Genomic DNA, 15,299 nt, shown 5'->3' with positions numbered 1-15,299 from the left:
ACCATGAGCCCTGCTCGGGGGGGTTACTAGCACCCCTAAGTATCCGAGCATTCAGATCATCAGGTTGCCCTGGAGAGAGAATGGCCACCCCATTCTCTCCCTCCTCGGTCCCCTAAGGACCCCCATACTAACAGTATAAGCCCCAGGTGTCCCCCCTCAGGAATGACCAGGACCAGCCACCGCAGAGCGGTGCCTTCCCAGCCACCCCAAGGGCAGGAAGGACCGAGGCCAGCCGAGACGGAGCTCTGCGTCCCCGGTCCCCCAAGGACCACATAGTAATTGCCAACATTCTCTGTGCCCCATACACTGCACGACCCCAGAGAAAGCCTGTTCTATTTCCTGTGCCCCCTACACCGCACGACCCCAGGAAAGAGGGACAATGACAGCACGCGAAATGCCATGAGGTGTCTTTTACCGGGCATATTGTAAACTTGTTGTTGAAACATTGGCAAAAGCTATTTCCCCAAGGGTTTGACTAAGTCATGGTCTCAGCTTACTTGCCCAGAACTCTAATTGTTCAACAGAAGCAAAGTGAAGTTCAATTCACAGGAGGTTTATTTGCGCACAGCAGCATACAAAAAGACCCCTCCCCCACAGTTCACTACCAGTTCAGATACAGTAGGCTCAAGTTCACTATGCTTTAGTTCAATGACAGTTTATTGATCCCGCCTTGGGCGACTCTAGTCGTCCACCCCAACTGTACTGTCAAGATAATGTTAGCAGTGGTCCGTGATGTCTTCGCGCCCACGCTGCTCTTCGGACTCAGGTCCTTTGCGCACCTCGAGCCCTGCTCAGAGGGGTTACGAGCACCCCTATGTACCCGAGCATTCAAATCTTCAGGGCATCCATAGAAAGAAAAATGTATGTTCCAGCTACGTGTGGAGCTACAGAAGGCTTTACTCCAGGTAATGTCACCCGTGGTCCATGATGTCTTCGCGCCCACGCTGCTGGTAGGACCCAGGTACTTTGCGCACCATGAGCCCTGCTCAGAGGGGTTACTAGCACCCCTATGTAAATGAGCATTCAAATCTTCAGGGCGCCCTGGAGATAGAATGTATGTTCCAGCTATGTGTGGAGCTACAGTAGGCTCAACTCCAGGTAATGTCACCAGTTGTCCGTGATGTCTTCGGCCCACGCTGCTCTTTGGACTCAGGTCCTTTGCGCACCATGAGCCCTGCTCGGAGGGGTTACTAGCACCCCTATGTACCCGAGCATTCAAATCTTCAGGGTGCCCTGGAGAGAGAATGGCCACCCCATTCTCTCCCTCCTCGGTCCCCCAAGGACCCCCATACTAACAGTATAAGCCCCAGGTGTCCCCCCTCAGGAATGACCAGGACCAGCCACCGCAGAGCGGTGCCTTCCCAGCCACCCCAAGTGCAGGAAGGGCCGAGGCCAGCCGAGACGGAGCTCTGCGTCCCCAGTCCCCCAAGGACCACATACTAATTGCCAACATTCTCTGTGCCCCATACACCGCACGACCCCAGAGAAAGCCTGTTCTATTTCCTGTGCCCCCTACACCGCACGACCTCAGGAAAGAGGGACAATGACAGCAAGCGAAATGCCATGAGGTGTCTTTTACCGGGCATATTGTAAACTTGTTGTTGAAACATTGGCAAAAGCTATTTCCCCAAGGGTTTGACTAAGTCATGGTCTCAGTTTACTTGCCCAGAACTCTAATTGTTCAACAGAAGCAAAGTGAAGTTCAATTCACAGGAGGTTTATTTTCACACAGCAGCATACAAAAAGACCCCTCCCCCACAGTTCACTACCAGTTCAGATACAGTAGGCTCAAGTTCACTATGCTTTAGTTCAATGACAGTTTATTGATCCCACCTTGGGCGACTCTAGTCGTCCACCCCAACTGTACTGTCAAGATAATGTTAGCAGTGGTCCGTGATATCTTCGCGCCCACGCTGCTCTTCGGACTCAGGTCCTTTGTGCACCATAAGCCCTGCTCGGAGGGGTTACTAGCACCCCTATGTACCTGAGCATTCAAATCTTCAGGGTATCCATAGAAAGAAAAATGTATGTTCCAGCTACGTGTGGAGCTACAGTAGTCTCAACTCCAGGGAATGTCAGCCGTGGTCCATGATGTCTTCGCGCCCACGCTGCTCTTCGGACTCAGGTCCTTTGCGCACCATGAGCCCTGCTCAGAGGGGTTACTAGCACCCCTATGTACCCGAGCATTCAAATCTTCAGGGCACCCTTGGAAAGAAAATTGTATGTTCCAGCTACGTGTGGCACTACAGTCGGCTTTACTCCAGGTAATGTCACCCGTGGTCCATGATGTCGTCGCGCCCACGCTGCTGTTCGGACCCAGGTACTTTGCGCACCATGAGCCCTGCTCGGAGGGGTTACGAGCACCCCTATGTACCCGAGCATTCAAATCTTCAGGGCGCCCTGGAGAGAGAATGTATGTTCCAGCTATGTGTGGAGCTACAGTAGGCTCAACTCCAGGTAATGTCAACAGTTGTCTGTGATGTCTTCGACCCACGCTGCTCTTCGGACTCAGGTCCTTTGCACACCATGAGCCCTGCTCGGAGGGGTTACTAGCACCCCTATGTACCCGAGCATTCAAATCATCAGGGCGCCCTGGAGAGAGAATGGCCACCCTATTCTCTCCCTCCTCGGTCCCCCAAGGACCCCCATACTAACAGTATAAGCCCCAGGTGTCCCCCCTCAGGAATGACCAGGACCAGCCACCGCAGAGCGGTGCCTTCTTAGCCACCCCAAGGGCAGGAAGGACCGAGGCCAGCCGAGACGGAGCTCTGCGTCCCCGGTCCCCCAAGGACCACATACTAATTGCCAACATTCTCTGTGCCCCATACACCGCACGACCCCAGAGAAAGCCTGTTCTATTTCCTGTGCCCCCTACACCGCACGACCCCAGGAAAGAGGGACAATGACAGCAAGCAAAATGCCATGAGGTGTCTTTTACCGGGCATATTGTAAACTTGTTGTTGAAACATTGGCAAAAGCTATTTCCCCAAGGGTTTGACTAAGTCATGGTCTCAGTTTACTTGCCCAGAACTCTAATTGTTCAACAGAAGCAAAGTGAAGTTCAATTCACAGGAGGTTTATTTTCACATAGCAGCATACAAAAAGACCCCTCCCCCACAGTTCACTACCAGTTCAGATACAGTAGGCTCAAGTTCACTATGCTTTAGTTCAATGACAGTTTATTGATCCCACCTTGGGCGACTCTAGTCGTCCACCCCAACTGTACTGTCAAGATAATGTTAGCAGTGGTCCGTGATGTCTTCGCGCCCACGCTGCTCTTCGGACTCAGGTCCTTTGCGCACCATAAGCCCTGCTGGGAGGGGTTACTAGCACCCCTATGTACTCGAGCATTCAAATCTTCAGGGCGTCCATAGAAAGAAAAATGTATGTTCCAGCTACGTGTGGAGCTACAGTAGTCTCAACTCCAGGGAATGTCACCAGTTGTCTGTGATGTCTTCGGCCCACGCTGCTCTTCGGACTCAGGTCCTTTGCGCACCATGAGCCCTGCTCGGAGGGGTTACGAGCACCCCTATGTACCCGAGCATTCAAATCTTCAGGGCGCCCTTGGAAAGAAAATTGTATGTTCCAGCTACGTGTGGCACTACAGTAGGCTTTACTCCAGGGAATGTCACCTGTGGTCCATGATGTCTTCGTGCCCACGCTGCTGTTCAGACCCAGGTACTTCGCGCACCATGAACCCTGCTCAGAGGGGTTACTAGCACCCCTATGTAAATGAGCATTCAAATCTTCAGGGCACCCTGGAGAGAGAATGTATGTTCCAGCTATGTGTGGAGCTACAGTAGGCTCAACTCCAGGTAATGTCACCAGTTGTCCGTGGTGTCTTCAGCCCACGCTGCTCTTCGGACTCAGGTCCTTTGCGCACCATGAGCCCTGCTCGGAGGGGTTACTAGCACCCCTATGTACCCGAGCATTCAAATCTTCAGGGCGTCCATAGAAAGAAAAATGTATGTTCCAGCTACGTGTGGAGCTACAGTAGTCTCAACTCCAGGGAATGTCACCAGTGGTCTATGATGTCTTCGCGCCCACGCCGCTCTTCAGACCCAGGTCCTTTGCGCACCATGAGCCCTGCTCGGAGGGGTTACTAGCACCCCTATGTACCCGAGCATTCAAATCTTCAGGGCGCCCTGGAGAGAGAATGGCCACCCCATTCTCTCCCTCCTCGGTCCCCCAAGGACCCCCATACTAACAGTATAAGCCCCAGGTGACCAGGACCAGCCACCGCAGAGCGGTGCCTTCCCAGCCACCCCAAGGGCAGGAAGGACCGAGGCCAGCCGAGACGGAGCTCTGCGTCCCCGGTCCCCCAAGGACCACGTACTAATTGCCAACATTCTCTGTGGCCCATACACCGCACGACCCCAGAGAAAGCCTGTTCTATTTCCTGTGCCCCCTACACCGCACGACCCCAGGAAAGGGGGACAATGACAGCCAGCGAAATGCCATGAGGTGTCTTTTACCGGGCATACTGTAAACTTGTTGTTGAAACATTGGCAAAAGCTATTTCCCCAAGGGTTTGACTAAGTCATGGTCTCAGTTTCCTTGCCCAGAACTCTAATGGGCTCTGTGCTCCAGCTCCACTACTTCCTAAAAGGAAGTAGGCATGAGTATTTCCTGCCCTATACTATTGGATTAAGTGATTAATCAGGTGTGCAGCACACCCAGCACACACCTGATTAATCACTTAATCCAATACTATAGGACAGGAAATACTCATGCCTACGTCCTTTCATGAAGTAGTGGAGATGAGCACAGAGCCCCCCAAGGGTTTGACTAAGTCATGGTCTCAGTTTACTTGCCCAGAACTCTAATGGGCTCTGTGCTCCAGCTCCACTACTTCCTGAAAGGAAGTAGGCATGAGTATTTCCTGCCCTATACTATTGGATTAAGTGATTAATCAGGTGTGCAGCACACCCAGCACACACCTGATTAATCACTTAATCCCATACTATAGGACAGGAAATACTCATGCCTATGTCCTTTCATGAAGTAGTGGAGATGAGCACAGAGCCCCCCAAGGGTTTGACTAAGTCATGGTCTCAGTGTACTTGCCCAGAACTCTAATTGTTCAACAGAAGCAAAGTGAAGTTCAATTCACAGGAGGTTTATTTGCACACAGCAGCATACAAAAAGATGTGCACCATGAGCCCTGCTCGGAGGGGTCACCACAGCTAGCCAAACGGGAATGGTGAAATGTGATTGGTTGGTGCTTCATCGTGTCATTGAAGCACAGAATAAAGTTGAGGCCAGCTTATTACTAGCTTAGGCTGGCTTTTTTGTACACACGCAGGCGTCAGAAGCATAGCTCCATGTTGCCGGCTTCTATTGACAGTGAATTGTAGCCTTGCAGCCGGTAGTGTGAATGCCTTCACAAGCCATGTTGGTAGCCATAAGCATGTTATATCAAATAAAGACATTTCCTGCTTTACAATTTGACTGAGTTTTTTTAAAGTGTAATATGAAAGAGGTAACCATTATCTTAATTTGAATCAATTAACAATACCAATAACATAAATGCTAAGTAATATTTACCCTTTTTAATATTGTTGATTAATTATTTATTTCTTAATTATGTAGCCTTGTAGACATGTTACAACCACCCATGGCATGTGTTACAACTGTCCCTGTACACTGGGAGGGTTGTAACATTGGATTCACTGTCTTTATATGAACTTTGCAACCTGAATGTATTTCTTAAAAGCACTTTCATACATTGTTTCTGTAGTTGACATATTAAAGTTTTTAATATAGCAAATTGGCTGTTCCAGTGTAAACAGTTTGTGATTTATTGGGAAAATTGCTAAAAGTGTTACAACTGTCCCTGGTCTCTCCTACACATTTTCTCTTACATTATTTCTTTTAGGATGTGTCCTAAGTCCTCCTACAACATCCGTGGGTTAACACATATTGCTGCACACTCAGCTTCTGGGTCTATTTACCTAGGAGGAAAGAATGTTCTGTGATGTCACAAAGGCTTGTGCTTCGTCTCGGCCACGCCCCCTTTTTAAAAAAAATGTAGACACTCGACTTAATTATAGGTATAGATGCAAATGTGATCAAGAAAAATTTATTTTGTCACAGTTACCTTACCGACTTACCGTTCTCAGTTATTGACAGAAGTCCACATAGGCAAAGTCCTCCTACAACATCCTATCATGGCTACCATCCAAAAACTGTCCTGGGTTAATACATTGCTGCACACTCAGCTGCTGGGTCTATTTACCTAGGAGGAGAGAATGTTCTGTGATGTCACAAAGGCTCGCGCTTCGTGTGACGTCATCATAATTAAGGCGTTCTACGATTCGACAAGGTTCTGTCTTTCGTGTCTGGACACCTGATGGATTAGATACTAGATATTTTTATTGTAATTTAATGACTAATGTGTTATTGGTGCGAGTGAACAACAAAACAGACACCACATTACTACAGTTACCTAATATATGTGCATTAACATCAAAAAATCATATTAACCATATTAACGTGACACATATTAAATGTTATCATTGTATGACCCTCTGATTTTCATACAGATGAAACTAATTAGATCACAAAGGTATCCTACATATTAGATAGCCCATTTTACAATGCTCATTGTAACATATTTTTCTTGGAAATTATTCTTATGTATTGATTTTCTTCACAAAATAATCAATATCAAGATCCTGTCGTAACTAAGGAACATAACACTGCATGCAAGATCAATAAATAAAGCAACTAATCTGTGATAACTACTGTTATGCTGTTGTTAATCTAATACCATTATCAATATAATTTACTATGAATACCAGGGACTTTGTAAGAGAAATAAAACATTTTCTTGTGGTACTAGTGTCAAAATTACCGAATATACTGGGCTATCAACTGTATTGATCCAAATTGTCCTGTCCACCATCTGTGTCGAGTTAAGAAGAAAAAGGAATTTTCTGAAACCTGAAATCTAGTACAGTCTGTAGAGAAAAATATCTTTTTGTCCATTTTCCCTGTGTCACTCCAGTGTTATCAGACTTAAAAAAAAGGGTCCTTGAAATTATCATCAAAATGTGATGAGAAATTCTCAGACAGATAAATCCTCTGTCTGAAAAATTAAACCCAGTCTTATTAACAAATTATCCGAGACTCAATGATTCTATTGCATTTTAACAATGATACTGATAATGCTAGAAACAACAAAAAAATATTAAAAAGTGATGTCAGCTTTATACTGTATTGCCCTTTAGTCATTTCAGTATGTGCTCACACCAGCAGTATCCTTCCACTAATTTGTAATAGTTTTTCCAGAGAAAATCAATGGACATCTCAAAATTTTGCTGTCGTGGGTTTTGCTTTATCTTATCAAAACATTTAAAACTGAATCCCATCTCTGCTCACACTCAAACTGTTGTACAGCTTTGCCTTGATATCAATGAACCATTTAAAAATATCCTCCCAATAATACTGGTGGTAAAGTATCACTTAACTCAGTAAACTGATAATGTATCAAACACAAACATCTGTTCATCCGAGAAATCTGTTCAACCCCTGAAATCGACCACAATGGTTATATTAAGTACTACGATGATTATTTGTGTGTCCACACTTACTTGAGGCTTATCCCAATGATGTGACAGACATCAGTTATCACACACCAACCACATATTTGGATAAAAAAGACAATTATTAGTGTGTAGTAGAGTCAAGCAATTTTTGATATAGCCAGAAGTACCACAGTGGGAAACAATTTAGCACCACTGACTTCTCACAGGGACTGTCAAACTCCCAGAGATCCTTATGAATTACATACTGTGTTACACTATAATGACCCAACATATTAATTGTCATCATTAAAAGATGACCTCTCTCTACAGGAGAACACATTAGCCTGTTTAAGAGCACTTGAAACATCCAAAGTCTGTGAATATGACAACTTTTGGATAGGCCACAAGATTTTGTATACCCCGCTAATAATGAGAATAATAATTATCTGTACATCTGTGGGACTTTAAGTGGCTATCCTGTGCTGTTTTAGACCAGAATCTATGAACAGATCAAGGAAAGACACTTTTTTGTTACATACTGGCAATCTCTGCATATATACTGTGTATATACAGCTGAACTCACAATAGCATGGCTCTTGGTAAGTGTGGGTATATGACTTCATCCTGTGCTATTTCCTGAGACATCAGCATGTCATACACAACGCAGAACATGAGATACACAGGTGATACTCCTGTGACCCAACCCTTCATCTCTGACACAGAGCACTGCAGGCTGCCCCTCTCACCGTCCTGGTTTACAGTTATGAAGCACTGTTTAATTTTTTTACGAAACACTGACATGTTTAGTCAGGTTTCTAAAGCATTTCAATGCAACAGTTGCAGAGGATCATCAACAGTTGATGGTTCTTATCTGACACCCTTTCATATTTCTATGTTCCCTTTGTGTTTCAATAGTATTGTACATTAACATAATCTCTGATTAATGAAGGCTTGAGCCTGAATCCTGTCAGAGAACCATTTACTATGTGATGTTATTGTAATTTGATATTGGGTGGCACACTGGTATATTGCATACAGCCAGTGATTAGGCTGATAGTGGTTACTTTTACCAGCCTGTCCATTGTTGCCTCATGTATGCTATGATGAAGGTTGAATAGATCGAAAGTTCAACAATAAAGTGAAACACTGCATACATGTAAGCATGCGGAAATCTTTTTCTACCCATCTACAAGCAACAATGACAAAAAAAGACAGATTTTAGCTTCTCAAATGTCAATATTCACTGGTCTTGTGTCATACTGAAATAAATATATTTGGATTTTGGACTGCTGCTCAGACAAAACAAGCAGTATTATTTTCTGACTTTTTATTGCCCACATCGTGAATACATTGAATTAAAAAAAATCATCAACAGATTAATGAAAATAACTGTCAATACAATGAGAATTTATGTGCAACATCATCTGCAGATATCAGCCTAACAAACATCATGCTCCACTCTGACTGTTATCTGTCCGTAGAAGAAAGTGGCCTGACGCTCCTGGGTCAGAGCAGAGAAAGGTAACCTGCTTCCCTCTTGTGGTCGAGAGGGAACCTGCAGGCAGTCCACCCTCGTCTTACCATCAGCATCCTGCCACACACAGCAGGATGCGGAGGTATTTTCATGGTGACACACTTTACAAGGCTGCTCCTCACAGTGATGTTTAAAGTCAGTGCTAACAGTAAAAATGGAGGAGGAATACTTGGAGTCATCACAGGTTGAACTCTCAGAGCTGGTAGGCGGACCAGGATGTGTGGTGGTCAGAGTGCAGGGGTCACTGCTCCTGCCGTCATCTCCCTCCGCCCTGACCTCCTCTCCCCTGCCCACCACACTCCCCAGGCGTGCTCTTAGTTTTTGCCTCAGTCCCTGGAGAGCACCCTGGAAACGTTTGCTAAGCAGAGCGTATAGCAGTGGATTGATGTCAGAGTTCAGCAACACCAGCCAGTACGAAAAGGTAACAGCAGAGGGTGGGACGAGCCTGGATTGGCCTGAGATTGCAGTTTCTGTGGCCTGAACCAGGGCCACGCCTATGTAAGGTGTCCAACAGAGGAAGAAGGCAGAGATGACCAGGAAGAGACGCACCACTCCATGGTGGTTATGGTGCTGCTGGGAATTCTGCAGCTGTGGGTGGGAAGCGCTCTGAGCCAGAAAGGAGAACAAACGTCTGGATGTAGAGTTATTATGCGCTCTAGCAGAATCAGGGAGAGCATTGCTGATGTAATTCCCCTCTTCTCTACTGACCTCACTCACAAATTGTCCACTTACATGATAAATCAGTCTCGAGGGGCTGTGGAGGCTCCCACAGTGCTGGAGTGATGAATCACCAGGAGCAAAGTCAGAGCTGGGGTTCCTGCTGCGCTGCACAGAATCCTCCAATGTATGAATCCTCCTGGCGTGGCTGCGGGCCACCTTGACGATGTTCACGTAGCAGAAGAGGATGACCGCTGCCGGTATGAGGTAGCTGAGGGCAGCCATGAAAGCCGTGTAACTTGGACTGCTGGCCCAGTTGACTGCACAGCTGTACATGGGATCCACATAGCTGACCGAGCTCCAGCCCAGCAGGGGAGGACAACTGGTGACCAGAGCCTGCAGCCAGATCCACAGAACCACGGCACAGGTCCTCCACAGGGTGCAGCGGGCACTGTAGCGCAGGCAGTCCATGATGGAGTGGTAGCGGTCCAATGCAATAGCAGCTAATGTCAGTACAGAAGCTGTGCAGTACACAGAGGAGGTGTAACCCACGTACAAACAGAGGTCCTGTCAGACAGTAAAGAGACAGAATCTCATCACATGCACATTCACATGCACATTCATCAAAGAAAAATAACAGGTCAACTTTAGATCATGTCAGACACTACTTTACTATTGTTACATTTCATAGTGCTGGACAGAGATGACGTACAGTACAGTTCACCCATCCACGGTTCATGACGGACAAAGCAACAAAAGGCATCACTCCAACGCCCACCAGGAGGTCACTGATGGCCAGGTTCATTATCAGCACTGACGTCACCGAGTGGAAAGTCTTGGTTGCAGCCACAATAACAATGACAAGAATATTACCTACACAGAAATACAACACACACACAAACACACAATGACGCGGAGGTCAGACTGATTGGATCCTACGTCACACAACCATATTTTCCATCTGTAACCCAGCAACATAAATCCACACTGTGGTAAAGCTGTGACTTCGTAGCTGCATTCAGAAAAGTGCAGACAGTCTAAATCTTCTATTTTGATATACTGATATTGTACTGCACAGCACTGCAGAACGCTGAGCCTATGATTGTTAGTTAATCGAGCGTTCAAGCGAGTAGCTTTTGTTACTGCTTAACACGTATAAAAATCTTTCATCTCCACTGCAGTAACTATTCTAAACATTAAATAGACACATGCACAGTCACATACCGTTTTTTCAGTCCCCTTGTGTTTTAAATGTGATGTGTGTTTTAAATGTGAATTTGAGCCTTGAAAGAAATCTAACTAGATTTAAAGATTCAGTTTATCAATGCAGATAGTAAGGATCAGGAGCGGGTCCACAGTATTTTCTGGTGGGCTGCCACTGACATCTCTCTGCAATATTTTGACTGTTAGGTACAAACAGCTTCTTTCTTTAGATTGGACTGTTACACACTATTATGTCTTCATCTTGCTTTTGATGGCCACATTAAATCTTTCACCTTGTAAGGAAGATGCCTATGACCTTTTCATTTTCCACTGTCAGTGTCAACATTAAAATTATAATGAGTCAATAATCCACTCTATGTTGTAAACAAGAAGTTTTAGCAGAATAAGCAACACAATAAATTCTCACAATGAACAGCCATATAATAAACTCTTACCCAGAAGTTAGAGCTCAGCTCTGCTTAATAAACATCTCAGTGCTTTATGTAACAGTCAATCAATATGCAGAATAACCAGAACAAACATTGCTCAGATTATAATAGTGACAATTGAGAACAATAACTAAAATATGTTAAACTATTTTCTTTATTTACTACACAGAACACTAGGATGTTTGCTGTACAGAGTTGATGAATAGCCCTTCTGTAAGCTGAAACCATTTCCCTCAGTGGAAACAAAGCTTGTAACGTTATTTACTTTCACAGATAAGAAACAATAAATTGCGAAATGCGACAGTAAAGCCTCCACTAAAAATAGCATTTTAAGTCTTGTGTGTGATTTATCCTGGCTTCATATGTGCAGAGGAAATATCCACTCGTCAGTAGGCTAAATTATACAATGTAAAATGCCATAGGCTGGCGCTAATAACGTTAGCATGTTGCATTTATTTGGAAAACATGTTTAGTATGACAGTTGTTTTGTCGGTGAACTTTGTAAGTTATAGTGGGGCTAGACTCACAAGTCAGTCTTTAGACGCTTTGCTTAACTAAAGACTGATGACTTTCTCCCTGATTTTGTGTTTAGATGGGCGGATACAATTTCAGAGTTTAAAAAAACTCCCTACGTTGCAGAACCAATAGTAAATCTGCAGGGCGGTCCTTCGGTGGCTCGCTGAACTCTTGTGCTCGTAAACATAGTCCGACTAGAAACACGTGTAGCGGTACAAAATGGCCCAGCCGTGCTCGCAGGAAACGCCGTCAAAGTTAGTGGATGTTTGTCGCATTTGCGGCGACACATTCTCGCCAACTAAAAGAAACAAACTTAATCTTTTACAAGGCCATGACTCATCCGTCCGGCCGGAAAATAACGTTAGAGGGAATCGCCTTGTTGTTTACAAATACTTCCGGGTAGAAAACCAGCAGAGCTTTTAGCTATATATAGCCTATATATCACATTTTTCACATCACTGTATCACCGTTTGGACTAATCCGATGTTTGTAAAGTATATAAACACAATGACTGAACAAACATTACTGTTTCTGTGTGCACATTTAGCTGGGCTAACCGTTAGCTGGTAGCCGTTAGCGATGTCTGTAATAGGTAATAACTCATTAAACGGTCCGTGAAAAAAATATCTTTTCCAGCGGATATCTTAGTTACAACATGATTGAGCTAGCAAAGCAGTTTTGTGTTGCTATGTGTGGTATTTATTCAGTTTTGGGAAATCACGATGTCTAGAAAGCATCAGTGGCTGCAGCTGACAGGGACAACTAACAGCAGCAGCAAAGCTAACATCAGGACGTCATCTGTTAAAAGCCTGCCGTTGTCGGATACGACATGAAACTACTCCAGTTAGCTCAATAATGTTGTAACTAAGACATCCGCTGGAAAAAATAATTTCTTCACGGACGAGCACACGTTTGATAAAACGGAGTTAAATCTCTCGGCATCCATTTTCAAGCTCTCTGTGTTTTTGTTTCCCTGCGGACGAGAAAAGGGGGAGCGCACATTTCCGAGAAGGCGTGTCCTTTTCAAAAATGCAAGAGGCGTTGCTTTGTTGCCGGCCGTTTTCGCCGGTTTGTTAAACACACTTTAGAAAGGAGTGTCCCCAGACTATCAGAAGGCGAATATCTAGAGGCCGTTTACATGTTGCCGGCTATTTTCATAAACGGACATTTCACCGTTTCTGTTTTCAAAAAGATCTTCGTTTACACTTACCCGTGTATATATCTATTTTATTTTATACAGTCTATGGTATATATACACAAGGGCATGCCAAACCTGTAGGTGGCAGTGTAACGAGAAGCTTAAGCCTTCCATGTATCCATTGTCACCATAGCAACATAGGTCGCACTTTTGACACAGGCGCAAGTTCCGGCGCATGCTGTGACGTCGGCTGCCTATAACTCCGTTTATCTCCGTTTATCTCAGTTTACATGCAAACGCGCAACCGGAGTTTTCCAAAATCTCCACTCTGGCCGGAGTTTTTAGAAAGACTCGTTTTCAGAGGAGAAATCTCCGTTTGCGTGTAAACGAAGGGCACGAACGAAGGAAGATGTCTCCGTTTATCAAAATCACTGTGTACGTGTAAACGGCCTCTGAGAAGAGGGAAAGATCGCCAGCCACTAGGCTAATTTATACAATGTAAAATGCCATAGGCGTGTGCTAATAACATTAGCATGTTATATTTGTGGGGAAGATGCGTCCATATAAAGTCAAGTGAGTGTCTGTCAATGCTGCGAGTTATAGTGAAGCTGATTTGCGTTCTTGTTTTTCAAATTGTCTCTATTAAGCCATATTTGCTGTGTGTTTATTGTGTGTTTTGAATCAACTAAACTTAGTTGTGGCACTTCACAGAAACCTCCATCGCCGACTATCTTAACGTTTTGACCAATCAGATTGCAGGGAGGGGGATTGCAAGCCCCGCCCCTGGTAAGGATACATTCGTTCTGCTACCAACATCATACAGTAGAGGTAAATGGATTTTTGTTGGTGAAGTGTTGCAAAACATCATTTTAAAATTTCAATAGCTTTCTTTAAAGAAACGGTGTCCCTATTACTTATAATCATCAGGCTGTTTTTTTTCTTAAATAATTAATAAAGGTTCAGGGATCCAAAAATTGAACAAGCAACGAGCCATCTATTTGGCACTTACAAACGTCGACAAAGTAAATTACAAAAGGTCATGAGCTTCTGACTCTATAATTAGCCTACTCATCAAACCTGCAGTCCCAAATGTTATGTCATTAATTAAGTGGAATGGGTTTAACTTTCAAATAAACCATGTAGTTCCAAATGTCAAACAAGTCTTTGATCAAAATGGTTTTTAAAACATTTCAACAATTAATACATTTTGGTCCAGATGCTCTTTCCAGAAGGTCAGAAGTCAAATGGTCTATTGAAGTGGTCTGTTTGAAAGAGCTGGAAATGTCATGCTGGAGAATAAACACCAGCTGAATGGAATATTTCACAACCTGGCAACCCAAAATTTTCTGTCATAGTGGATTATGACAGACTGATCTATACAATATTTGTAAATGTTTTTTTTTTAAACCACTAATAATGCCATTGGTGATAAAAGTGTTATAAATGGTGCCTTGCAAGAACTTTGGCCTTGAGACAAACATGTCATACCGAATTGCAGGAAAATGCATTTGAAATGATTCAAGAAGTGCACAACATGAATGAATGAATGAATTAATTACTTTATTTCTAATAAAATAAAAACAAACAATACAAAGATAACCGTATCCCAAAAGGAGTAGGTAGAAGTAAAACGTATAGCCTATGTCCCCACTTCTTTCCTACACTCTTCTTTTAACTCATATACTATTTCAACAAATTCCCAAATTTATTTACAACTAATATACAACTAGCCTATTTACCACCCATACGTCACTATGTTAATTTCGTGGGACATATCACAAAAGTGCGGAGTAAATAAATCACAGATGTGCTAGAGCAAGAAAGTATAATGTTACGTTTAAGTGCTCTTGCTCAGCAGTATAGATGAACGTTTCTTATAGAATCATTTAAGAGGACATCGTGTTTCATTAAGTTTTAACTTAACGAAATAAATAAAATGTCTCCAGGTGATTCTGTACCTGTCACAGCGCCCAAACACATAAACACCATGAGGACCTCCAGGAGCAGCTGGGTCTGCCGGGACACACCGAGCCCCGCGCCGCGCGTCCCGCTCGCGTTGGCCGCTGCTGCCTTCAGGGACACCGACCAGTGGCCATCCACGTAACCCATGTCCCGCTCCAATAACTGCTGTCCTCACATGGTTAATCACATACAAGCCTGACTTGACGGAAAATGAGTTATCAAACGTCCTCCATTTGCTCCTCCTCCGGTCGGACGGTCTCCAGGTAAACTAACTCCTATTCTTTTTTTTTATGGAAGGGAGGATGCAGGAA

General features: G+C 44.3%; 1 protein-coding gene and 1 long non-coding RNA gene across 3 annotated transcripts; one reads left to right on the top strand and one right to left on the bottom strand.

Annotated features, from left to right (window-relative positions):
• Positions 1 to 8,926: 8,926 nt before the first annotated feature.
• On the bottom strand, positions 8,927 to 15,265 carry LOC144467494 (5-hydroxytryptamine receptor 1D). The gene is made up of 3 exons (XM_078176274.1): positions 14,985 to 15,265; positions 10,433 to 10,593; positions 8,927 to 10,287 (listed from the first exon to the last, which is right to left on the bottom strand). The coding sequence occupies exons 1-3, from the start codon at positions 15,133 to 15,135 to the stop codon at positions 8,968 to 8,970; spliced, it is 1,632 nt and encodes a 543-aa protein (XP_078032400.1). The 5' UTR covers positions 15,136 to 15,265; the 3' UTR covers positions 8,927 to 8,967.
• On the top strand, positions 13,209 to 15,073 carry LOC144467495 (uncharacterized). Of its 2 annotated transcripts, none has more exons than XR_013493688.1 (3): positions 13,209 to 13,599; positions 13,738 to 13,854; positions 14,973 to 15,073. It is a non-coding gene; the product is annotated as an uncharacterized LOC144467495 (long non-coding RNA). The 2 variants fall into 2 exon arrangements; XR_013493689.1 differs by having other exon boundaries at positions 13,738 to 13,812; positions 14,973 to 15,045.
• Positions 15,266 to 15,299: the final 34 nt, after the last annotated feature.

This window comes from Epinephelus lanceolatus, chromosome 17, assembly GCF_041903045.1.
Source record: "Epinephelus lanceolatus isolate andai-2023 chromosome 17, ASM4190304v1, whole genome shotgun sequence".
Taxonomy (NCBI): Eukaryota; Metazoa; Chordata; class Actinopteri; order Perciformes; family Serranidae; genus Epinephelus; species Epinephelus lanceolatus.
The sequence above is the reverse complement of the archived record's forward strand: the minus strand, read 5'-3'. Positions and strand labels throughout refer to the sequence as shown.

Coding starts and splice junctions, on each gene's coding strand:
- LOC144467494 (XM_078176274.1), bottom strand. CDS start 15,135: ATGGGTTACGTGGATGGCCACTGGTCGGTGTCCCTGAAGGCAGCAGCG. Junction 10,594..14,984: donor GTGTTTGGGCGCTGTGACAG/GTACAGAATCAC, acceptor ATTTCTGTGTAG/GTAATATTCTTGTCATTGTT. Junction 10,288..10,432: donor GTGGATGGGTGAACTGTACT/GTACGTCATCTC, acceptor ACTGTCTGACAG/GACCTCTGTTTGTACGTGGG.